Source organism: Falco biarmicus, chromosome W, assembly GCF_023638135.1.
Source record: "Falco biarmicus isolate bFalBia1 chromosome W, bFalBia1.pri, whole genome shotgun sequence".
In the NCBI taxonomy this organism is placed as follows: Eukaryota; Metazoa; Chordata; class Aves; order Falconiformes; family Falconidae; genus Falco; species Falco biarmicus.
This window is the reverse complement of record NC_079310.1, coordinates 17,454,812-17,480,526: the sequence shown is the minus strand read 5'-3', so window position 1 is coordinate 17,480,526 and position 25,715 is coordinate 17,454,812. Positions and strand designations below refer to the sequence as shown.

Here is a 25,715-nt window from a genome sequence, read left to right as displayed (position 1 = left end):
TTGGGACAGTTTAATCAAGCTTAGTTATGTTTCTGTCGTTCAAAGTTCATAGGTTGCCCTTTGATTATTTTGTCTTTTCCTGTTCTAAACCCTGAGTGAATAAGTCCATGTTCCCCTTTGTGCTTTTGTAATTTATTGAATTGTTTTATTCTTAGTTTTTTAGATCAAAATTCTAAAAAGGACCATTGTGATCACATGGTCTGAGCTGCAGTGTAATTCAAGTAACAGGACTAAATTACTAATTGAAATAGTCTGATCTTGTTTTTGAAATTTACCCTGACATACTTATATCACTACATTCTTTTGTTATTCATGTTTTTCAGATAATGAAGTGGTACCCTTATTGTTTTAAATTGTTCAATAATCATTAGGGTTGTATTAACATAATGGAATCATTTTGGAGACAGCCATCCTTTACATATCTTACTATGATAAATAATCTTTTTTGCAAGAAAGAAGAGTCAAGTAGATAAATCAATAAAGGGAAGTAAAATAAAGTGTATACATTATATGTGTCAAGTACGAAATAAGATTATACATTTCAGATCTGTTTAGGTATATATATTTTTAATTAATTATTAACTTTTCAAGAATTCTAGTTGTTTGGTTTTTGGGTTTTTTTTCTTCTTCATTTTTGTTGTCCAGGTGGGGTTAAACCATGTGCATTAAACTGCTTGGCTGAAGGTTATAATTTTTACACTGAACGTGCTCCTGCAGTAATAGACGGGACTCAGTGCAATGCTGATTCACTGGATATCTGTATCAATGGAGAATGCAAGGTTGCAAATGTTTTATATAATACTTCTGGATTACTTTGTTGTGTCTGCTATCTCCTACATTTAATTATGGTACTTGTTTGTTACTTATACGAAATGGGAGTGTTAACAAGTCAAGTTAATGAAAGAGTAAGTTTGAGACAAAAAGAAAAAAAAGGTATTGCATAAATAAGACCAATAATTTGAATTTCAGTAGCTTCCAACAGACATTCATAGATTCCTTCATTTTCATCTTTTTACTTTCTTTGTGGTTTCTGTTGAAGAATTGGTGGAAAGGGCAACAGGAGATGAACAGATTCCTTGCTGTGTTCCAAAGCCTGTTCCATCATTCCAATTAGAACACCACTCTGGCTGAAAAACAGTAAATATGAACATACCAATCTGTTTCTCTCTAACTAGTTCATCCTGTTTCAAACAATTCTGCTTTTGATGTAATTGAAACAGAAAGTTGTCAATATTGCTCAGTAGTTCTATGAAAAAGTGTATACTGATGCAAGTATTTCCCATTTACTAAAAATCTGATTATCTTGTAAATTTCTATAGAACTGCATTGCATGAATTTGCAGAGAATTGGAGGTCTGTGCCATATTTTTGGTTATATTCATCCCACTGCTGTCTCAGTTTAGCAAAGTGTTTAATTATGTACTTAAGTCTAAACATCTGAACAGTGCTGGTGACTCTAAAAATCATTTGATTTCACGGAAAACATTAACATAACTAAAGCTTAACCTGATGCTTAAGTGCTTTGCTAAATTGAGTGCTTAAGATGTATGTTTATTGAAAAACATGATGAGATCAAAAGCATTTGCCATGTATTAGTAAACTAACAATAATGCACAAGAAATAACATGGAATTCTGGTGTACTTTATACATAATAAGATTTTACTACTTTTGAGAAATCTTTTAAAACTAATAATCAGACTAAAACTCAAGTTGAGAATGAGATATGTAAGAGAATTGGGTCTCTGTCTTCTTGGTGAATCAGAAAATTGAAATGTAAATTATTAGAATAATACTATTTTTTAAATTATTTAAAGTTTTTTAACTTCTTTTATGACCTATATATTACCTGTTTACAAGATGGTACATAATATTGCTAGACAATAAACCAAGTTATGTATCTGCCTCCTTTTTTTGTATAAATCCTGGAAAAATTGGCAAATTGCAATGTTCATTCTGTTTACATCCTACTTGTTCATTCCTTTTTTTTTAAAGATCCAACTGTCTATATTTTCATTAGCTTCGTAATAGGGATGAATCAATAAGTTATAGGGATTTAATCATTGTTCACTGTATATAAGTTTCTCAGATAATCAGAAATGTAATGGACTTCTAATGATCAGTTATTGACACCTCTCTCTTGTTTCCAAAGGCTTTTGAATCCTAATATAGCATATAATTCAACCTTTTACCGAGCTTCATTCTGCATTCATTCTTACAGTGAAGTAATTTACACTTTACATTCAACCTTATAAAAATAATTGCAAGTTTTGCCTGGAGGATGTGAAAAGATGGTCTATGAAGCTGTAAATACCTTTGGGAACAATAATACTAATTATACTGTATAAATGTTTAAGGAACACACAGCAAATGTTTTCCTTAAATCAATATAGATGGAACACAATTAGCTGTTGTGATATTAAAGAAAAATGTCACTAATCATTTATTGATAATTTTAATAATTACATTGTTTGTAAAATGCTGGGAAATCCCTTCCTGAAAGTCACCGTAGAAATACAAAGTATTTATTAATCAAGATTTGATAACAAACTGAAATGTGGATTGTTCTACGTTTTTATTTTCTTCCTCTGGTAAGTGAAAACTCATGGTAATAGCTATCAAAACCAGAGTAGATAAAAAGAACAACTGACTATCAAACTTGAGAGAAATACTTCCAAAAACTATGAAAATAATGGTGCAAGAAACCATAATCCTGTTAAAATATTTGTTCTTATCTGTTCTCAGCATGTAGGTTGTGATAATATTTTGGGGTCTAATACTAAGGAAGATACATGCCGTGTTTGTGGAGGAGATGGGAGTACATGTGAAGCCATTGAAGGTTTCTTTAATGATTCATTGCCCAGAGGAGGTATGTGCATATATATCCAACATCCATTCTGTTGCACAATGCATTTAGATGACTTTAGCAAATAACAGTGCTGCATTGATTTCCAGCATGGCATTGCTGCTGGTCATTCACTTTGACTCCTTTTGCCTTGTTGTTTCCTTTTTCTGTATTAGTTTGGATTTATTTCAAATACAATAACGTTTCATTACTGAGTACTTAGTTCTCATGGTCTTTACTGCACTTAAGAAGTGGGTGGGGTTTTTTAATTCATTAGTTATGGTTGCATGGTAAAAGTAATTTTGTGTACGATTTTAATGAGTATGGTAGAATCTGATATTTAGTTATACATGATATTTTAGAGTAGAAAGAATCCAAAAATGTTTCTTAAGTTCATGTTATTAAGAAATCAGGAAGTATGTATGGGCAATTAGTTGAAAGCTTAGCTTAAAGAAGACAATATTAGTGTTGCAAACTTAGTGTTTTCAGTTTTGGGCCCCCGAATACAGGAAAATTATTGATTCACTGGAGCGAGTTCAGTTCAGTGAGGGGCCATTAAGAGTATCAGGGGCTGGTGCACTTGCCCCTCTGTGAGGAGAGGCACAGGGAACTGGGTTTATTTAGCCTGGAGAAGAGAAGGTTTGTGGGGACCTAGTATCAACCTTCTAATACCTATGAGGAGGAGGTTATGTAGAAGACAGAGCCAGACAGTTCACAGTGGTGGGTACATAGTGGGAGGAGAGACAACAGCTATAAATTGAAACAAGACAGGTGCTGACCAAATGGAAGGAAAAACTTTCCCCAGGAGGACCGTTCAGTAGTGGATCAAGTTGCCAAGAAAGGTAGTACAGTTTCCATCTTTGGAGGTTTTCATGACCCAACTGGATAAAGCACTGAGTAACTTGGTCTGATCTTCTAGCTGATCCTGCTTGTAGCAGGAAGTTGGACTAAATGACTGTCTGAGGTGCTTTTCAGCCTGAATTATCCTATGATCATTTTATACATTAATTATTTGTGATACACTGTCAAAAAGACTTTATTAGCATTTATAAAAAGAAATTCCTGACCATATGGTAAATTCTTGCTATCATTTTCAAATTTATGTCTGAAATTTAAATTGTTTTCCATTATATCACATGAAAGAAAATGTTGAAGTACATTTGAGTCCCATATCTCTTACTAATTTTTAGTAGTAATTTATTAGTTTTATGACTAATATTGTTTAAGATAAACAACAAGAAATAAAATTTATCTTTATCTTATAGGCTATATGGAAGTGATTCAAATTCCAAGAGGTTCTGTGCACATAGAAATAAGAGAAGTGGCAATGTCAAAGAACTACATTGGTAAGAGCATGGTTTAAATAGCAGTCTGTTATTAAGATAATGATGTGATTTGAAGGTACATTTTCTGGTTTGGCCAAACCATACACATAGTAGAAGCAGCAGAGGGAATGGTAGCTGTTAATATTAGGTTGTGGTCAGATAGTTTCAGCAGTTGGTTTGGATGTATTCTCCTGAGTGGAGCTAATGAATTATATCATGTGATTCCTCCTTGTCCACTTGGTGCAAAATCAGGTCAACTTCACTATAGTTCTAATGTCAGACTTGAGCTGAAGTGAATGAGGAACACTCAAATGATATACTGTCCCACTCTGAGGTAGTGTCTTCCATCTGAGGAAGTCTCTGATTTTGGGGGATTGTACCATTTTAAAACACCATTTTATTCTTGGAATGATTATTCATCAACAGCCATGGTTACCTTAAATGCTAACAATACTCTCTCCTTATCTTAAGGCAATTTAATGTATGTATTCCACTGTTCCTGTCTTGTAGGGACTTAATGCCATCGCTGTTTTATAGATAAGGAAAATGAGATGCAGAAAAACTAGGTGCTTAATTGAGAACATTCAGGAAGCATGTGGTAAAGCACAGAATTAAATTCAAATTCCCAGATTATCATTCCTTTCTTTAAAGACTGTGTTAAATTTTCTTTGTATTTTTTTTTTAATACTGATGCGTACAAATGTGGCTTCATTGAACTCAAGACAACATGCATTTCTGAAAGTCTCTGTACCCTGATTTGCATATGATGCCTGTAAGTGTGAGTTTGAACGGCAATTATTCTCCTAGGTACATTAATTCCTAAATGGATTATATTGATAATAATGGTGTCTTTTACTATTAGATGCCTACTTTTCTTTCTGCCTGCCCCCACCCTCCTGTAATTCAGCAGATTATCAATCTCCCTCCATTCTGCAGGAATAATAACAACACTGCTCCAGCAATAGAGTGCTTATTATTCTTTCAGCATCATGCTCCCCTGGCCCCTCTCCTATGTCAATATACACTACGGGTATAGGTTGCTCATATATCCTATATTAACATTTCAAACAGAGGTTGTGGGAGAGGCATACAGTACATCCTATCATGGTCATTTTCTGCTATGAACCATATTGTCAAAAGAACATTTTTTAACATTGGAATCTACACCAATATTAGTTTCATTATATTTAATACATGGATTCATATTGTGTTTCTGATTCCATGGGTAGCTAAAAAACAGAATAAAGAAGATATTCTTAGCTACTACAATTAAGTTTGTTGTTTCTCTAATTTATAAGCAGAAGAAAGTGATCTGAAAAAGCATTTAGATCAGCACCATCTGTATAAAATGAATGAAAAATGTCTCATTTTTGGCTTAAATAAAAAATATAGGCAACTTCTTTGATATTTAATTTGGCCACATCTAAAAATGTAAAGTGGTACATAAATACTTTTTTAATATGTTTGTCACAATTTCAAGGGATTTCCTGAGTTTCAGGCTCTCACCTCACTGCCTTGCTTTATGCCAAAGAAGCCCTGATTAACACAAATGGAGGATTCTTCTTCACTAGTTCCTTGTGTTTCCAACTTTCAAAGCTGCCATTATATCCTTACAAAAGATAATTTTAATAAGTCACAGAAGCCATTTTATTTTGTGTTGGGATGTTTTGTACTGTGAGTGTGAACTAGATCACTGTTTTAGGATCACCAGTTTCTGGGGAAAGAAAGGCTTCTAGTTTGCTCCCTAAAAAGAACTGTACAAACACTATGGTAAAAGCAGGATGGATAGAAATTTTTGCTATGTGGAAATAAGACCACTAATAAAAAAAATACTGATGTTCAGCTATAGCATAGTTATTTCATATACCCGCTTAAAATAGATAAATAGTGGAAGTACTATTCCTTTCTTTTAGTACAGTACTGCTTGCAATTTGTCTTGTTCTCCTATACTAACTTTTTTTACTATCTCCTTCTTGTACTACAAAACCTATATAGACAATAAGGAATCTGAACTACTTTGAGAATTCCATTTAAGTGAATGTCAGAGCTAGTTTCTTCACTCAAAGCACATGTGTGTTTCCAGAGTAAATCCAGGGAAGTCAAAGGAATTAGATTTATGCTATGGAAAGACATTCCTTTACAGACCTTATAGTGTTGATGGAAACGGTTACTAATCCCTGCTGAATATGGTTGTCACCAATAGAATGTTACTGCCTCCTAACTATCTCCTGTTCATGTGAATGCTCTCTCATCTCTTTTAGAACATTTGAATGTCATTCAGACATTTTCCCTAAGTGTTTAAAGTATCCTTCTGTCCACACAAATGTAACTGAGAATACAACTCGATCCTAAGTTGTCTTATATGAGTTTGTAAATTCCCTATCTAGTATAGTCAATGATTTGTCTCAACAAAAAATGACATGGCTGTTTGATCATGTATTTCCAACAATCATTTTGCCTTTAAGAACATGTTTTATTTAAAGAAAATATGAATGCTGAATTACTCGGTAATCTTCACCTTAAGTCAAGAAGTCAATGTCTAACTAACAGAATATTCACATTAAGAAACAAAGTTAGTTTCTTATTTAGAAACTTAATCTAATATTATTGATAAAAATTAAAATATAAGTCCCTGAATAATATCTGCTTCTCCAGCCTAATTGGTTGGTTAGCTAAGAAATTTATGTTTTGTCTACAGTACTTTCATGGTTTAAGGCTGTAAATTAGGTATAATAAAATATCTTGGCAGATTAAATAGCTAGTATTTGGTTTTGTAGTAGAAATATCTTGGATTTATGCTTTAAGAAGGAAAAAAAAACATTGGACAAAGACAACAAAGCAAGAACTGATTGGGATAAATTCTCAGACTCAACGTTCCTTCTCTTTTTTTCCTCTGCGCATTGTCTGAGATACCTATCCCATGCTCCAACATCTTAATCTAAAGATTAGTTTGATAATTGATTATACATTTGAGACCTACATATATTTTAAGTAGAACAGTATACATTGCACATGGGCTCAGTTTTAAAGTTGAAGATATATTGCAAGTTGCATGAGGCATCCTGTTTTGTTCTGAAGCTGAAAAACCTTGGAATGAAGAAAACTGCTAAGAGACTTTTTGTACTCTTAGCAGCAAGGTATTTATTATCTGTGCAGGGAAGGAGGTGGTTTGCACCACAGAAACTTGCTCCCAAGCACAGGTGCGAAACAGGCTAATTTATACATTTGACACACATGATTGCAACATCTCTACATACATTATTCATGTAATTACAACATATCATTGCATATTAATGATAGGCAGAGTCTAGGTGGAGCCTGGGTGGAGTTCAGACAGAGTCTTCTCTTGGCATCAATTTTTAGAGGGTTGTTCCAGCCTTCAACCCCGCTCAGGTAGTCTTCCTCAGGGTTGAACTTTTCAACTTTCTTTTATAAGTGGCTCTGCCAGAATCTTGTACAAAAAAATCTTGGCTTTCTACCATTTCCTTCTATTGATATGTCTAACTCTACCTAATTTATGATTTCTAGTATCTGGTACAGCGATTTCCAACAATGGCTTAGGCCTGGGTACAGTGAGCAAGAACAGAGCGATTCAGCACTACATGCTATGGTTCCTCAGTAACAAGAGTTGAGCAATTTTGCAAGGCAGAATGGGGCTTTTACAGACCTGAGACTTTTCTCAGGTGGGTCTTTAGGTTTTTTAGGCCTTATTCCTTTTCAGTTCCATATAGCATCTGCATCTTGAAATCTGCAAAGTATACCTGCACATTGAAGATTATTGAAGAGGCAATATTGTCAAACTACATGAGGGACATTTTGACCAGGGCTAAAGAAAAGGTTTTATAATGCTTGAAAAAACAGTGATGTTGTGCTGAAGCTCACATACTTCTAAGATTAATAGTTTAATTTGCAATGACTTCTCCATTATAAATGCTGCTTCCAATTTTTAGGTGGCTTGTATTTTTTTTTAAGCTTTAAAATCTGAAGAGGATGACTACTATATTAATGGTGCCTGGACTATTGACTGGCCAAGAAAGTTTGATGTTGCTGGAACAGCTTTCCATTACAAGAGGCCAACAGATGAACCAGAGTCTTTGGAAGCACTAGGCCCTACTTCAGAAAATCTCATAGTCATGGTAAAGTTATAATTAATATATTTCTGAAATTTGAAATATATATTTATGTTCTTAGGAAAGACAAGGCCATGAATGAAATCAAAATAGGTTGTGTTTACAAAGAGTATACAGCTTAACTAGCTGGGACGCAACTTTTTAACACAGATTGCTTATCTTTCAAAACTGACAGGCAAACATGATGAAAAAGGGATAAAGTCAGAAGAACCCCAGGAAATCTCACAGAAAACACCCCATCTGTGTTAAATGTGCTTTGTAATAATGGTAGCAGAAATTGTAAATGGGGTATATAATGTATCTCTGCATACTGCTGATACATAGAAGTGTTAAGATATAGCATGACAGTTCCTGAAAGTTCTTTAGATGTCTGTGGTTTTAAGCGTGGCCTGAATATGAAGTATACTTTTACCACAGCAGGAGTATCATGATTTGACCTGTATTAAAGTAGTTGCTGTGACATACATTGCTCTGAATAGATTGTACAAAATATGAGAATGTAACAGAAGATGTGACCAGGGTCCTGGTACCCTGTCTCTGACAGTAGACAATAGTGAGCCTACTGTTACTCTGCTGTGTTGAGGAGAAGTATAAGAACAGGGTGATACTTGCCCAGTATATTCTATCAGCTGCCAGATTTGCAATTCAGGGATTACTTGAGCCAGACAGCATATTTTTGTGTATAGAGTGATTGTTGCCTGGATATTCACATTTTAGGTGACATTTTCAAACACCCAAATCCTGTTGTTTCTGCTGTAGCTGTGGATAAGCTAGAGTCCATACAGAATGAGTTACACCTTTTCTTATTCAGTCAATGTCACTGACTTTCTTATTGAAAGTTCTATGCTCATTTGTCCAATGGAGATAGGCAGATATGCCTACGCCTCTGCAAAATATCACAGAAGGTAGAAGGGAATGAGAAATAGCTCTAAGATGTGTTAGATTGCTGCATCTTAACATGATATATATTATTAGTAACAGAAAGAAAAAGTTGGGTAAGGAATCAAAGACTAGTGTTGGACAGCTGATATGTGGAAGTTCAACAGTGAGGGTAGATAAAAGCTCATAGTGATTGTTGCACTTCCATCTGTATCACTTGCAGTGATATAGCTGTATCAAGAATTTTGATTCTGTGATTCCACCAAGCTAATGCTGTTGGCTATTGCATTAGGGGAAAACAATGACCTCAGCAACAGTCTGTTGCTGTTACTGTTATTGCTGTTATTATAGTCACTAGAAGTGTAAGCAAGGGCAGCTAGGTTACATAATTGCTATGTGAGTAGCTCCTCACAAGATTTCAGTGAGGACTGCTGCATGTTTGTACAGTAATGTACTTAACCAACTTTGACCTCATAATTATTCAGCTACTAAATTTGCTTCCATTAAGACAATAATTTTATGAAAACTGGATTTTTAGAACAATTATGTCAAGAATAAAGAACTTACAGAAGTTATAAATTTGTGTCAAGGGAAAAAAAGACAAAGCTCATCTTAGACAATAATACTTTTAAAAGTTAGTCCATATTCTTTTGGGAATACCTATGGCTTCCTTTATTACTTTTTTCCCTTTCATAGGACATAACACATACCTAGATTAAATGTCACTGTAGTTGCTCTCTTCTTGCCTGTTTTAATGGTATAACCAGTTGTTTTCAACTACAGATTCTGCTACAGGAGCAAAATTTGGGTATAAGGTATAAATTCAGTGTTCCCATCTCTTGCACTGGCAGTGGAGACAATGAAGTTGGCTTTGCATGGAATCATCTGCCTTGGTCAGAATGTACTGCCACTTGTGCTGGAGGTAAGACACCAGGCAGTCAAACTTCAGGGCAAACTGAATTGCAAGATACAGTTTACTACATAATTATGTAGGTAACTAATTGAAAACATTTCTTTCAGACATGCCTCAAACCTTAATTTAGTGAAAGAACATTTTATTACAATGGATTTTGTTGTTTTCAAGTACATTTAATATGTTCAGATCTTTTTGTTAAATACGGTGTATCTTGGCACAGTGTGTCTCTGCTGATACTTCTTCTGAGATTCTGTTGAAGCTGGGATGTTTGCTTTTCACAGGAGCTTTCTTGATAAAGGACATCAGAAGTTTTAAGTAAAGAGATTAAAAACCAGAAGGAAAATAAGGCAACTGTAAATAAAGGGATGTGTCTGTGTGTTTGTAGGTATGTTTCACAAGAACCTAGTCAGCCCTCCTATCCTCCAGCTACCAAAGTTTAGGATACATACTAGCAGCTCCTCTGTAGCAGATGGTAACAACTCAGTTATACTTCCCAGCCCATAGCAGTATCTGAGAATTGTTGCCTATTGGCAGCAGTGGGGGATTTATAGGTTGTCCCATGTGATTCATCATGGGTGTCTTTTGCCCACAATTTACTATATTCCTAATCCTCCCTCTAGTGGCCACCAATGCAATTCTTTACCTCTGGCTGGGAGAGCAGGACAGTTGGCTTCCTTCAAAGCCAACACCATTGCTGCTGCATGGACTGGTGAGTAGAAGTGCTGTGTGAACAGTATCTTTCTTCTCTCTGGAGACTGAATGCATCATCTCCCCAACATACCTCAATTTCAGAAGATATGGGAGATAGCTTTAAATCTGCCTCAGAATTTCAGTTTTCTACTGCACTGTGTACTGCCCATAGCAAGAGGAAGACACCATATTTTTTAAAAGAACCTTTGGACCAAATATTTGTCCTTTTCCTTTTTTTATGGCTACTGGAAATATTAATGTTTAGAATCATCTTGACTCATCTTTCTGCTGGATCCTGCTGTGGCTGTTACTAGTTGTTTGCTGTTTAAATACAGCAGTTTGCTTAACTATATGTAAGATACAAATGATAGCACAAACTCTATTCTGTGCAGCTAAATAGAGAAAGTCTTGAAACAAAATAGAGGAGGGTGCCAACTTTCTCCAATATTTTTATTACTCATTTGTTGGATTCTTGTAATCAAGTGAGTGACAGATTGCTTTTTTAACTACTATTTTAACAATGGTGAGTCTGGTAGGAAAAGGAATGTTTTAAAAAATCTCATAGCAAAAGACAGTTCCAAGTATCAGAACCTTACATGTACTGCCAAATCTTATTTTTATGATGGCAATGAGTTAATGACCTTTTGAAGTAATGGGAAAATTCCCATTGATTTAGTTAGATACAAGATTTTAGCCATGGATTTTCTGTCATGCAGGCCATTGTCACTTCACAGATTTGAAAGTATACAACAGAAAAAATAATTGGCTCTGAAGGAGTAGGCACTTGTCTAGATAGGAACATTTGACATAATTAACTTTTAAGGGAATATGTGTGAATCTGTGATAACTACATACATTTATTACTCATTTGAACCTTAGGGAGGGACATTTTCTTCAATAGCTTGTGGTGGCTAAACCAGGCACTTTTCTCTCCTTTCAGCTTAGTATATCCTTATACTATGGTCACTTATTTTCATTGATCTCTGTACTCAGGGAATAAATGTTTCATTTAGTTATGATTCATATTAAAAACTGTATCTGCTTTCTCCATATGAGTACTTGCTATTCCTCCCAGTTTATGAAGCTCCTTTTGCCAAAAGGAAACACAGTTCTAAAAAGGAGCTGTCAGGGAAAAAGAACGTGAGACAAAGATTGTAGAGACAGAGACCATAACTGGAAAAGCTGGCTAATATAAATATGAAGTGTTGAGAAATCTTAGAAATGAAACCACTGCATAGCTTTGTTTATTTCTATAGGATTTATTATGGAGTTCATTACTGAAATTCTATTTACTTGAACTCTGTCTTTAGAAGAGAAATTTTGCTCTGCATCAAAGGATAACAAAATATTCAACAGTTAAAGTATTTCTCACTGAAAGTAAAAAAGGGGCAATAAAAATATGTGAGGAATATTAGTATGGAAATTATTTTTTATTTATGAGGTTAAAAAAATTATGTAGTGACTTTGGGACAGACTGCAAACAGGTTAAAGGCATCAACATTTTCCTGCTTCTCATTGTAATTGGTGTTGCACACCTGTAGTGCATGGACTGATCAAGATTTGATCATATAATATTCCATCTTGATCCAGGAAAGCTCTAGATGATGTAGAGCCAGATATGCTTTCATATCAAATTATAGGCTTTGTATCAAAGCTGTAGGCAAATCTAAATTGTAACTGACACTAACTTCTGTCCATCTCTGAACATGTCTGTATTCTAATGTTGTCTTTTTGTCTAGGTGTATGTTACACTTAAAAAACTGTCTTAAAAGAACATCAAATTTGCAAGTATTTAGATGCTAGGAGATGACAGAATTAAGGATGACCATGAAATTTTAAATTGTTTTCTGTTGTTGTGGCTGTTCTGTGAAGCAGGGACCATTCTCTGATCCTGAGGCTGTGTTACATACTAGCTCATGTCCACTCCACGCTATTTAGGTCTAGTTCTCTCTAAATCAGGCTGACTGTATCTGCATTACATAACATTTGACCAAGTCTGTGACTTAAAACATAAGTTATTACTTGGTGTATGTTTTTTGATACAAAGTGTCTAAAAAAAGGAAAAGTGAGAACTGCATACAGCCCACCAGAGTGATAGGAACTTGAGGATGTGTTGAATGTCATGAAGTAGAGCACAAATGCTAGAACAGCATTTTGACAGTGCAAAGTTTAAATAGTTTTGGACTATTGTATATTGCAGAACTTTCCAAACTGTGCAATCTCTTCTTCATAGTCTTTTGAGAGCAATCCACTGCATTCAGCAATTCCTAGAGCTGCCTGTAGGCCTTGTCTTGGAGAAGGATAACTGGAGCAGTCAGGAGCCAAGGAGCAAGCCAAGAACAACCTGCAATCTTTATTAGATGGTAACGTGCTGTCTTTTCCACTGGACTTCTATTTTACATTCATCTCTGCTGTGCTGATGGGTCACATCTGAACAGTAAAAGCACTTTAACTTTTGAAACAAGACCTCTGTTCAGGGCCTGTCTCAGTTTTGCAGAATAGGAAGAACATGTTGTAAATGGAATGGGAGGAAGAAGAAGGAGGGATTCCTGCTTGCAGTGCAAGAGCTCTGAATTCCATTCCTGGCTTCCTTGTGTGGTTCTCATGTGCTACTGAGCAACTCAAAGCATATGTTACATTCTTACTTGCTAATTATCAGTTCATCATTATCTGGGTTCCTCTCTGAAATATCTGAGCTCTGAAGCATGCAATGAAATTCATCCAGCATGTGTAAAGTGTTCTGAAAACTCAGCTGGGCACCTGAAATCAACAGACTCTTTCACAGTAGACATTATTCTTCATGGAGGAGTCTAGGAGATAAAGTTTGTGAAACAAACAATTACATATTTTGATTGCATTTAAAAAACAGAAGGAAGTGAGTACTTCTTTAACGAGAGATAGACTACTTCAGTTGGAAGGGACCTACAATAATCATCTAGCCCAACTGCTTGACCACTTCAGGACTGACCACAAGTTAAAGCATGTTATTAAGGGCATTGTCCAAATGCCTCTTAAACACTGACAGGCATGGATGTTGTGGTTTAACCCCAGCCAGCAACTAAGCAACACACAGCTGCTCACTCACTCCCCCCTGGTGGGATGGGGGAGAGAATTGGAAGAGTAAAAGTGAGAAAACTCAAGGGTTGAGATAAGACAGTTTAATAAGTAAAGCACAAGACGTGCACACAAGTAAAGCAAAACAAGGAATTCATTCACTACTTCCCATGGGCAGGCAGGTGTTCAGCCATCCCCAGGAAAGCAGGGCTCCATCATGCGTAATGGTTACTTGGGAAGGCAAATGCTGTCACTCTGAAAGCCCCCCTTCCTTTTTCTTCCCCCAGCTTTATATGCTGAGCATGATGTCATATAGTATGGAATACCCTTTTGGTCATTTGAGGTCAGATGTCCCAGCTGTGTCCCTTCCCAACTTCTTGTGCACCCTCAGCCTATTCGCTGGTGGGGTGGTGTGAGGAGCAGAAAAAGCCTTGACGCTGTGTAAGCACTGCTCAGCAATAACTAAAACATCCCTATGTTATCAACACTGTTTTTGGCACAAATCCAAAACATAGCCCCATACTAGCTACTATGAAGAAAATTAACTGTATCCCCAGACAAAATTAGCACAATGGGGCATCAACCACCTCTCTAGGAAGCCTGTTCCAGTGTTTGATCACCCTCTCAGTAAAGAAATGCTTCCTAATGTCCAGTCTAAACCTCCATGGGTGCATCTTTGAACCATTCCTATGCGTCCTATCACTGGATACCTGAGAGAAGAGCTCAGCACCTCCCTCTCCACTTCCCCTCCTCAGGAAGCTGCAGAGAGCAATGAGGTCACCCCTCAGCCTCCTTTTCTCCAAACTAGACAAACTCAAAGTCCTTAGCTGCTCCTCATAGGACATTCCTTCCAGCCCTTTCACCAGCTTTGTTGCCCTCCTCTGGATGCATTTGAGTCCCTTAACATCCTTCTTAAACTGTGGGGCCCAGAACTGCACACAGTACTCAAGGTGAGGCCACACCAACGCTGAATACAGTGGGCTAATCACCTCTCTTGACCAGCTGGTTATACTGTGTTTGATGCACCCCAGGATGCGATTTGCCCTCTCGGCTGCCAGGGCACACTGCTGACTCATATTGAGCCTGTTGTCAACCAGCACCCCCAGATCCCTTTCTGCAGGGCTGCTCTCCAGCCACTCCTCTCCCAATTTATACCATTGCTAATTTACTCCATCCCATGTGCAGAATCCAGCATTTGCTCTTGTTAAATTTCATGCCACTGATGATTGCCCAATGCTCCAATGTACCTAGATCCCTCTGCAAGGCCTCTTGTCCCTCAAGAGTCAACAGCACCTCCCAGCTGGGTATCATCAACAAACTTGCTAATGGTGTATTCAACCGCTTGTGTATTTAGTAGTGTCATTCATATTAAAGGAAAAAAGAACAAAATATTCCATAGTTGCTCAGCAAGTAAGCATCATATCCTGTAGAGTGAATTAAGCAGAAACCACGTCTCCAAAATCTGAGTTTTATTTTGGTATTTTCTTGAGTTTTTTTTAAAATAGGTTCTTCGGATTTACCAGGTAGTTAAAACAGCTTGCCTGGTAACAGACAACACTTCTTTTCCTGGATTCATGTACTCATATGTAGAATGAGAATATAATTTCAATATTTTTTAATATCTGTCTTTTAATATCTGTTCTTAGGCTTGGAAATACAGAATTGCAGCTTTCCTTTTTTTCATACTAGAACCAGTATTTTCTATAGTGAAAAAGTTTTCTTTAAAATAAAAATTTATACTATCTGAGCTAGTCTTTCCTCTCTGGGAACATTATGTAAAACTGAGCTACATGTATTCTCCATATTAATTCTCTTTCCTGAAATTCACTGATAACTCTTCTACTCTGAGTCAAGGGTTTTCAGAAGGAAAGTTTGTTACTATCTTGTATAGGTCTTTATAGCTGGTGGCAGACTTGGACAAGACTACAGAAAAATAATGACAAAACTACTAGAATATACAATGCAAGTTTAGACAGAGAAGAGTGGGAGAGGAAAGAACACAATTTAGAAGGGATGGAGAGATGAACAGGTTGTTGGAATTCAGAAAAAAATGACAACAACAAGATTTTTTTACAGACTTGATTTAATGCAAAAAAATCTAAGAAAGGGGAAACTAGAATGCATAGAAATAGAAAATAAAGCAATAAAATGAAGGATGTAAAGAGAAGAAGAAAGTGCTAAAATAGAAAAGGGTGATATATATCACTTACAGACCACAGAATTGCAGTTTATTTACTCTCATGCCTGTCTTTCCTTATATGATACCTTAGAATCATAGAATTATTTAGGTTGGAAAAGACTTTTAGGATCATCAAATCCAGCCGTTAACCCAGGCCTGCCAAGTCCACCACTAAACCGTGTCCCTAAGCATCACATCTATGCATTTTTTAAACACTTCCAGGGATGCTTTCCAAGGTCAAGTATATGACTTCGTCCAGATCCATAAGTATTCTTAAGAAGAAAGTGAACTGCTGGTGGTATTGTTTAAAAAAAAATCCAACAAAAGAAAAAAATCCTTCTGTGTATTTTTACTTTTGTATACATTAAAAATAAACTCCAGTAAGTGTATATATCTCCTTTTAAATTTTTCTTCCATGTTTAATAGAATTCTAGCAATAAATGGCAACAAATGACAGCATTTATTATCTGGAATTTACCAGGTACCCTAAGCATTGGTTTTGATTTCATACATTCTATTAGAGTTCATCTCCAGATGGTTCAAATATCTTAGATATTCATGGTTTTTTATGAAATATCCAGTCAGTATTTTATTATAAGTAAATTGATTGCTGTCCAGTTTCCTTTGCTGCTCATCACTCTTGTAGAGTGGTACCTACTATGTTTTTCTTTCATGCCTTCAGATGAATTATGAAACTGTCTTTAGACAAATAAAACATACTTGTCTTCATCAAGGAAAATGTAAGTTTGTCTCTGTGATGAACATCTTGTGATCTCATGAGTGAGCTCAGAAAGTATTTCTGGATTAACCAGCATGCACTAGTTTTACTGATGCAAGATTCACTATGTATTGGTACTGGCATCTCTATAATTAACTGTTGAAACCACAAACCATAATTTTTGGGAGATTACTCTAAAAAATAGATATAGCATTTACATGCCTGAAATTTTAATTTAAGAATAAAATGTGGTCCATGTAATTTAAAATTTGGCTACTGGAAGTCATGCAGACTATTTGTGAATTGAAATCTGCAAAACATCTCAGTTCCTGGAGAATATGGTCACTAAACCACTGGAGTTTTGATTGCATTGACCAGTCATGAGGACTTTTTATGTCTGTTATTATAAACTATAGATCTGTAGATTTGAAAGCAGAGTGTTTCTGTCTAACTGCTTGTAATTATTCCCCCAAAAGTTTAAATGAACTTGTTTAGCTGTGCTTTTTAGATTACTTTAAGAGAGACCATATACTCAGAGTTGATAATTTTAAAAGATTTTTTCAAGGCCCACAGGGGTTAACCAACTTGTAGCTGTTGTCTGGGTAAAAACTGCACTTCCAGACTTTTCCATTTCTTTTTCTTGACTTAAAGTTAGAATCTGAATTTTGTTTCCGAGTTATTTGAAAAAGCACAATTAGACAGCAATGATGTAAAGTTTCGTTAACCCATATGTATGTTTCTTGTATCACAAATCACATACTGTGTGGCAAGATGCTGCAGAACATTTTAAAACTGGTTTAATATATCTGCCTGGCATGGATTAAAGGTTCTTCACTGTGTGAGTGAATAGTGGTGAATGCTGTCTTAGGGGTGATATGCTACCTGACCAACGTTCAATAAATAACGTCTGGTTTAAATTTTTTTGAAAACTGAGTGCAATGATACTTTGTGTTCATAGTACTTCAGAATACTTATTACATAGCTCCTCAGAAATATATTAACTGGGGCTGCTAGTAAATTTTTTAGCCAAAGCCTGGAAGGTAATGTGTATGATGCCAGTAGGAAATTTAGTGAAAACATAACATTAATATCTATGCTATCCCGTAAATATATTTGAGAGAATGGTATGCATCATTAAAATGCTTAATTATAAAGTATTTTTTAAGCAATTCTATTTGGGGGAAATTTGAGGGGAACCTATTTTATCAGCCACCAAGAAAATTAAGGCAGCTTGTGATAGAAAGGATAAATGTTTATTCATCATTCAGAGCTGAACATAAATTCTATGCCAACTAGCAGCACCATGTTACTAGCATTACTGTTTGGTTAGTTCTTTAAAATATTATTTCTTATCATGGTGAAGTTTGAGTAGAAAATTGCAAAAGAAATACTCCTACTCAGGTTGTCAGATCTGATTTTATTTATTCTCATCTGTTGGCAGTGTTTATATAGATTATAGAATTTAAAATTAATCATCTTGTCACAGCTTTTGAAATATTTAGATTTCCCACTTTATTGTCAAGAATGAAATTAAGAGATTAGAAAGGAGAGCCTTATCTGGTAAACATTTTTCCCTCTCTCTCATGCTACAATTGATATGTCTTTTCTCTACTAAAATAGTAATAAAGGAGTAAAGTAAATATTTAATAAAGAATTAGAAAAGATTAGTAGACAAGAGGCATGCTTAAAATGTAAATTACTGGGCCAAAAGGCAGTGAGCCTAGTGGACTTCTTAAAGACCTTTCACATGTCTCATCAGACTTCAGTTTTTCTTGTTCTGATAGTAACATAAAAAGTAGAAAGCTCTGATGAAATTTGCTGACAATGCAACGCCAAGAGACATGGGGAAGACTGGGATATGTTGTAGTCATGATAAAGGCAGATTTGATTTTAGGATGTATTTCTTTAAAAGTATTCATGACACTGGATAAGGCACTAGTAAAATTCCTCTGCAGTACTGGGCACAGTTTGTATTGTGGCTGAAATAAACTCTAGTGTGAACAGATGCACAGAAGGGTTGTCCAGAGTGATTTTTTTCCAACATGTAAAGCACATAAATTGAAAATTAGCAAAAAAAATGGAGGTTGTATACTGTTCAGAAATGGTATTTTCTTTTTAGCTTGTTCATGTAGATTTGTGTATGTAGGATACACTTGGAAAATAGTCTGGCAGTCTTCTGCACTGTTTAGTGGTACCTACTGTTGTCTAATGTTGTGGCATCCAGATACATGTAGAAAGAAGAGCAAATGGAAGAAACCGATTGGTTTACCTGGCTCACATGTAAGACGTGTCATATTAGTCAATATATTTTTTATGAATAAAGTTTACTTTAAAATTATTGTGATGTTTATGGATAACCTGAGATGTCAGATGTGTAAAAATGATTTACAACCTGATTTAAAGTTGCCTACTTTGGGAAGTCTACATGTAGCTGTAATCAAAAAGGAGATATCCCAGAAGTAAACCTGGGACTATGGATTTATGTAGTGCAGTAGAGTGAAGACATCAGCATTAGGCATTTTTAGTCTCAACATATTTAATGATTTTGAGGTAAGGTGAGGAGGCAGGTGATTTTGAGGGCTGATACAAAATTCTCGCCTGCTAAAAAGGCAACCTGTAAGAAGCAGTATGTTGAGTAATGAATCTGACTCCTACCATGCTTGTCAGGAGCATGCACATTTGAGTTGAGGCCGCACATGGAACATTTTTATGTGCTTAGGGTCCAGACTGCTGGGTTTTCCTGAAAGTATTTGAATTAACAAGGCTATATTTTTATGTAAGGGATAATACCTGTATTTTGCAGGATGCCATGGCAATTATTAAATAGCAGTTCCCTATATCAGACTGAAGAGATTTCAACTGGGAGTGCATCTCCAGAAGAGTACTCTAACTGTGTGTCATAGAATAGTTGAAGAGTCTAAGAGGGGTAGGGAACTGGAAGATTATTTTAATAAGCATTCTGGGCCACAGTGCAACCAGGGATGGGCAAGATTCATGAGGCCAATGGCAGGAAGACAAGAAAGGGGCTTAATCTGTTACCAGCAAATAAGACATTCATCTAGCACAGGCAGATATGGATTTTCATCCCTGCTCTTTTACATCAGACTGTAATTGATTAAAAACTAGAAATAATCTACAGACTAGAAACCACAGTCTTGCCACCTTAATTAAAATAATCACTAAGTCACAGAAGTTAGTGTATGCTCATGGAAGTAGGAATCCCCTCAGGGTTGAGAAGGATCATGCCTACTACTGGATCTGCAACCTTATGGGGGACTGCATGCCATCCTCAAGACTCATGAAAAAGAAGGTTACCATTTTCCCCAGGTCCTTTGCATATAACATCATAGAGATATTTCACATGCCTCTGTGCTTAGACTGGGAGACTTCTGTTCATAGCCAAGCAGAATGCTTTGTGGGCCAAACTTAAGGCATCTTAAGGCTAGGCTTGACTCACTATTGGAATTAATCCATATAGGTCTCATTTTAGGAACCAAAGTAGATTTGACTCTTGTCCATAATGAATAAACAAATGAAACAATTGCAAGGTAAGTTGTTTAGCTAGTTTAAAATGAGCAAAGGGACTACAAATATTTGGTGAAAGAACATGTTTTAGTGGGTGTTCAATGCCTGAAACCCATATTTTTACAATTAATTTTATTACTGCAAGTCTACCTCCTATAAAATGCTTGTATTAAAATGAAGAGAGGCCTGTAAAGTAGAGTTGGCAGATATTTGAAGTCAGGATGTTTTAATCCCAATTTATTTGTATGAATTTCACAATTTGGAAAAAGTTAAATAATTGCTTCTGTTTTTAAGAAAGGTTTAGGGATTTTTTGCAACTTTTATCATACAAATGATCCTTTTATTTCAGTATTATGACTACTCATGTTCAATAAAAACTGCATATAAATTGCAGATCGAGTCTTTTTATGCTTGCAAACATCATACAGCTTGTTCTAAAAACAGAGGAGGCCATGTGTACCACTGTTTACAACAATACCCTGAGCTGCACTGTTGCCATATCAATGGTTCTTTAATTTCTTTCTTTAGATCCTGTTTTTTTAAAAATTGGAAAATCTGCTTAAATGTGTTGCCTTATCATGTTGTCTTGGCAGTGATATGTCATTATGTTTTGGGAATAATAATAAATTCTGAACTGCCCTGTTGGTGGTTAACAGTGAAAGAGGAACTGGGAGTGCCAGTCAAAATGAGAGTTCACAGACATACTGAATCTTTCAGAATGAATAATACTTCTGTTATTTTAATGAAGAAAATGTTTATAGGATGACATGTCTAAAAATGCAACACTGTATCCCAGTATTGCTGTTTTATTTTAAACCAGAGCACATAAACAATAATTCTGCATTGAAGTGTGACCACATTGTTTTTGGTGATGTTTTGTTTGGAAATTGAAGTGTGTTTTACTAGGGGAGGAGGGTAGACAGAAAATGGATTTTGTGCAATATACAAATATAAACATTCTGTTAGTAAATCTATAAATATATTACTTTTGTTTTAGAAAACAACAGCAATTTAAGATCCTCTCTGTGGGGTGGCCTAAAATTGAAGGAAAATGAAAGACACTGTGTGGTCAAGGGGCATTCAGTCAATTGGAATTCACACACCTGGAGCATTCAGCCAATTAAAGCGGGGATAGTAGGATTAATAATTAGTAGGTGAAATACACTTTATCTCACCAAGTAGAAGAGCAAGAATGATTAATTAATAGTGTTTCATTTCATCCCAAGGCGTGCAGAAACAAGAGGTGGTGTGTAAAAGGTTGGATGACAACTCCATTGTACAAAACAATTACTGTGACCCTGACAGTAAGCCTCCAGAAAACCAAAGACCCTGCAACACTGAGCCTTGCCCACCTGAGTAAGTCACTAATCACTAAGATGCACATCTGTTTTGCATAGATAGAAAAGTCTTTGTAATATATAATAAATAAGTTTGACCGAAGGTGGTATAAAATTCTGATCTAGGATTAGGGTCCTGTCTTATCAGACAGGATATTTGGTTTTGTTTTTTGGTTATGGTTTCTTGTTCTTCTGGAATCAGTTATGGAAAATACATACTTTGACTTAGAGGAGGCATGATTTGACTGAAGAAAAGTGGTGTTTAAACTACACAAAGCAACTCAGACATTGTGAGTAAAAAGATACTAGCAAAACAGTTTCTTATGATGGAAGCGTCAGGTGTAGTGAATAGTGCTCAGAAAAGAACTGGGGGCTATTCTTAAGGCAATAATGATAGAAGAATCTTGATGTAAGGGGAGACTAATTTACCATAGATATTTACATTGCATACTAAATGTTTGCAATATTTTTAAGTATAGTATATTAAAATGTGGGTTAAAATGTTCAGATGAGAAATGATAAACATAGAAACTGCTTAGTAGACCAAACCATTTATTGATAATAGTTTTGTCAAACAACCTTTCTCTCCAAGATGCTCAGTGTTGTACAGTAATGCTGTGTGCCTTTAGGATTAGATGCATACTTGGTTAAGTCTATTTAGTTTTATTTTTAAAGTAGTTGTATGCTACACATTAAAAAGATAATTAAAAACACAGCAGATAATTTGTTCAAAAATGAAATTTGGTAAGGACCTATAGCACAGCTTAATCTTACTACAAAAACTGTTCAGAAACAGCTGTGATATTTTGCACTAGAAAATAATTTAGGCATATGCACAACAGCTCATTCTTACATGTTGAGACAAATGATACAACAGTTTATTGATTCACGAGCTCTGGTTATTTTAAGTTTCATGATAATCATGTATGATATATATGATAATTCATGTAGCTAATTCTAATTGGGCATAAAAATAATTAGTACTAATTAAGTGTAGATATCACACAGTAAAGAAATACTGTGGTCTCTCTTAAATGTCTCTTAGAAACTGTAAAACTATAGCATGAAGGACACCAGGAGGAATGAGACAATACTATAATGCATTAAAATCCAACAAGTCTTCATGAAGCCAGTTTCTTCCTAGAGTATCAACTGCTTTCCTGAATGTGGTGACAGGTTGCAGGATGGCAGAGCAATGTCTTCTACACTTATTCCCCCTGTGCCATGTAATTTAACATAAAGCAAACAGAAGTGAAGCCATTACGCTGCTCTCGTCTTGAGTGTTTGAAGATGGATGTGCTGTCTCACAAACAGGTCTAAATTGTCCCCATAGTCTATGTGTAAATATATGCTTATCCGCACTTGATTTCTGTTTGTATAACACTGTTTAGCATGGCTATAAGTGCACTAACTGAACTCTCACACCATATACCTGAGAGCAGAACTTGGGAAGTGATCATGTTTGTTCAGTTCCTTTTTACCAAACACATCCCTATCCCTTCCTTTGCGTGGCTTAACTATTAACAAAGTAGCACTTTAAAAAGTAGTGTTAGCATAGTTATTCTAACATAGTTAATTTTTATTTTTTGCACTGACATTTAAAAACACAAACAAAACCAAAAAGCCCCACAAAGTGGGACACTTCTGGATTCTCCATTCAGTACAGCAAGGACATTGAACATGGTGAAACTCAAGTCATCAAGATTCAGAAAGCGGGTAGTATGTATCAATCAGCATCTGCTTGAATATCTCAGAGCAGTTCAGACCACATCTGGCTCCATTCTGATGCTCATTACAGGGTGAATACAAAATGCCAAACTCCTAAGGAAGAGTTCTTGATTCCTGATCCTATAAGTAGTCTAGAAGAAGGCTGTTCAAATACCATCTTTTGAGATAGTTCCCCAAAGAGGTTTGACCCTTTTGGCTGGAAGATTTATCACCCAGTAAGGCTTACTCTTTAAACTTTGGCCAAATATTTCCTTTTCTTATTTAACACAATTCCACCTTACTTGTGGTGAAAATGTTACTCCTTCTAACTGAATGCCAGTTACGTTATACTTGAAGCTCCTGAACAGCGGCAAAGATTGTGTTTGTTCACAGTATTTTGTTTGTTATTACAATAAGTAACTCCTAAAGTTCCAGATTTCAAGAAAAGATCTAGGTAACTCTCTGGATCCTATGAACAGTACTGTCATGTGAGATACAGCATAAACATAAAAGGTACCTGAGAATGCACTTGAGCAAATCTTAGTACCAATTAAAAATTAACACTTCAGCCTCCTCAAAGATGTGAATAGCATCTAATTCTCCCTACTGTGGTAAAAGCATACTTTTGGTGGTGAATAATCACAAATTAATTCTCTTTCACTGGAAAAATAATGACAGAATATAGCATATTTGTCTGCATCTCTGCATTGATCTAGGTTCATATTAAAATATACTGAATATTCTGTAATACAAAAGGATAGAAGCACAACTTTTTGACAAAGGCTTCAGAAAATGACAAATTTTATGAGGCAGCTCCAGGCATACCTCCAGGAACAACCACAGTGACTGACATGCCTGACATTTTTGGCATGTTGGCAGCATGTGATAGCATATTGGACTTCACCTTCATTCTTTGCAAGGATGATTCAGGTGAGTGTATCTAATCAACATATGAAATATTGAAGACCCAACATGCTCAACAATGTGAAGAAATATTTCCAGTGAATGGATCTGCATTAACCATTCATCAGTAGAAAAAAATGAATATAACTTTTACAGCCAGATTAACAGCTGTTTAATCTCTGCAGCATCACAAAGTAATCTAAATATACTGTACAGCTCTCAACTTTTACTATGTGCACAGAAACACTCAGAAGGTCCCTCTAGCAGCTATCATGCAGTGCTTAACATTTTTAAAATATTTGTTGAGGTCATTTTTTAATGTGATTCATTATGTTTTACTGGTGTTTGCTTTACTTACTCTAATAATGGAGAATATTTTGCATTTCAATATAGCCTTCTATAAAAAAAAATTAGAAATGTTTCATAATCAGATGAGAAATAAATCTCAGAAAGCCCAATTCTGAGATCAAATTACTTTATTGCAATGATACTAGAGAGGCAAGCATCTTGGCTTTTAACTTGTGCTTTAATCTACAACAGTGATTCCCAAACATTTCCAGTTGCAAACCACATTCAGAGGAATAATTTTATACAAGTCCAGCACAAATCTACTTAAATAGCTGCAGTTTTGTCAGACTCAACACTCCTTTCTAACAGTTGTAACCTAGGATTGAAATTGCTGGTCTAGAAAAATACAAAGTAGTATTATTATTGGAAAATATGATTGCAATGAGGCATAAATTAAAATGCTCAGTGAAAAGACCTATAAGTTTCTACTTTATTTCACTGTGGATACATGTATTATCAACAATGATTTAGGCTTAGTAATTTAAACCATTTGTATTCTGGGTTTGTGCAATTATCTACTCCATTTCTGAAATGCATTAACTGAGCCTCCTAACTTTTTCTATCCAGATGGTTTATAGGAGATTGGTCAGAATGCAGTAAGACCTGTGATGGAGGAATGCGTTCACGAACAGTTCTCTGTATCAGAAAGATTGGACCTTCTGAGGAGGAGACACTGGACAATACCAACTGTTTAACAGACCAGCCTATTGAAAAAGAACCCTGTAACAATCAGTCCTGTCCCCCAAAGTGGGTGGTTTTGGACTGGTCAGAAGTAAGGAAATTTTGCGATGTTAGCTTATTGGCAATAGTGAAGACAAGAGCTCTGACCACTGAATATTATTATATTTTCTATTGCTGCTTGCTAAGTAAAGGATTAATAAGAAAATCAAAACCTGATAGATTTAGAGTATTGAAGCAGGGTTTTGTTATTAATTTTTCTTTTTTTTTCTTCTGTTTTCATTTCTGTTGTTTTGTCAAATGATTATGACCTGTTGTTGTGAATCATAATAGAAAAATAGTAAAATACAAAATAGAATAGTAAAGTAGTAAAAAACCCCAAACCAAACAACCGAACCTCCCCCCCCCCAGAATAGCCATTTGGTATGAGATAATAGTCTTAAAGAAAAAGCAATTTCCATTTCCATTGGTTCCTGAAACAGCA

The 25,715-nt window shown here is 35.5% G+C and overlaps 1 protein-coding gene and 1 long non-coding RNA gene across 6 annotated transcripts in view; one reads left to right on the top strand and one right to left on the bottom strand.

The window, feature by feature from the left end:
- The window catches only part of LOC130141961 (A disintegrin and metalloproteinase with thrombospondin motifs 6-like), a 158,458-nt gene that overhangs the window by 110,346 nt on the left and 22,397 nt on the right, over nucleotides 1-25,715 (top strand). For 3 of the 5 annotated variants that reach the window (XM_056323297.1, XM_056323298.1, XM_056323295.1), the window contains 7 exons: nucleotides 646-779; nucleotides 2,743-2,866; nucleotides 4,108-4,188; nucleotides 8,140-8,303; nucleotides 9,960-10,098; nucleotides 21,485-21,614; nucleotides 25,121-25,325. In XM_056323297.1, the coding sequence (XP_056179272.1) occupies nucleotides 646-779; nucleotides 2,743-2,866; nucleotides 4,108-4,188; nucleotides 8,140-8,303; nucleotides 9,960-10,098; nucleotides 21,485-21,614; nucleotides 25,121-25,325 (977 nt within the window). Of the gene's footprint in view, nucleotides 1-645; nucleotides 780-2,742; nucleotides 2,867-4,107; nucleotides 4,189-8,139; nucleotides 8,304-9,959; nucleotides 10,099-10,712; nucleotides 10,802-13,015; nucleotides 13,146-21,484; nucleotides 21,615-25,120; nucleotides 25,326-25,715 lie in introns of those variants that run through there. The other 2 variants (XR_008819232.1, XM_056323299.1) reach the window with 2 other exon arrangements.
- The window catches only part of LOC130142004 (uncharacterized), a 51,516-nt gene continuing 38,958 nt past the window's right edge, over nucleotides 13,158-25,715 (bottom strand). The window contains exon 3 of the long non-coding RNA XR_008819253.1: nucleotides 13,158-13,592. This is a non-coding gene — a long non-coding RNA (uncharacterized LOC130142004). The remainder of the gene's footprint in view (nucleotides 13,593-25,715) is intronic.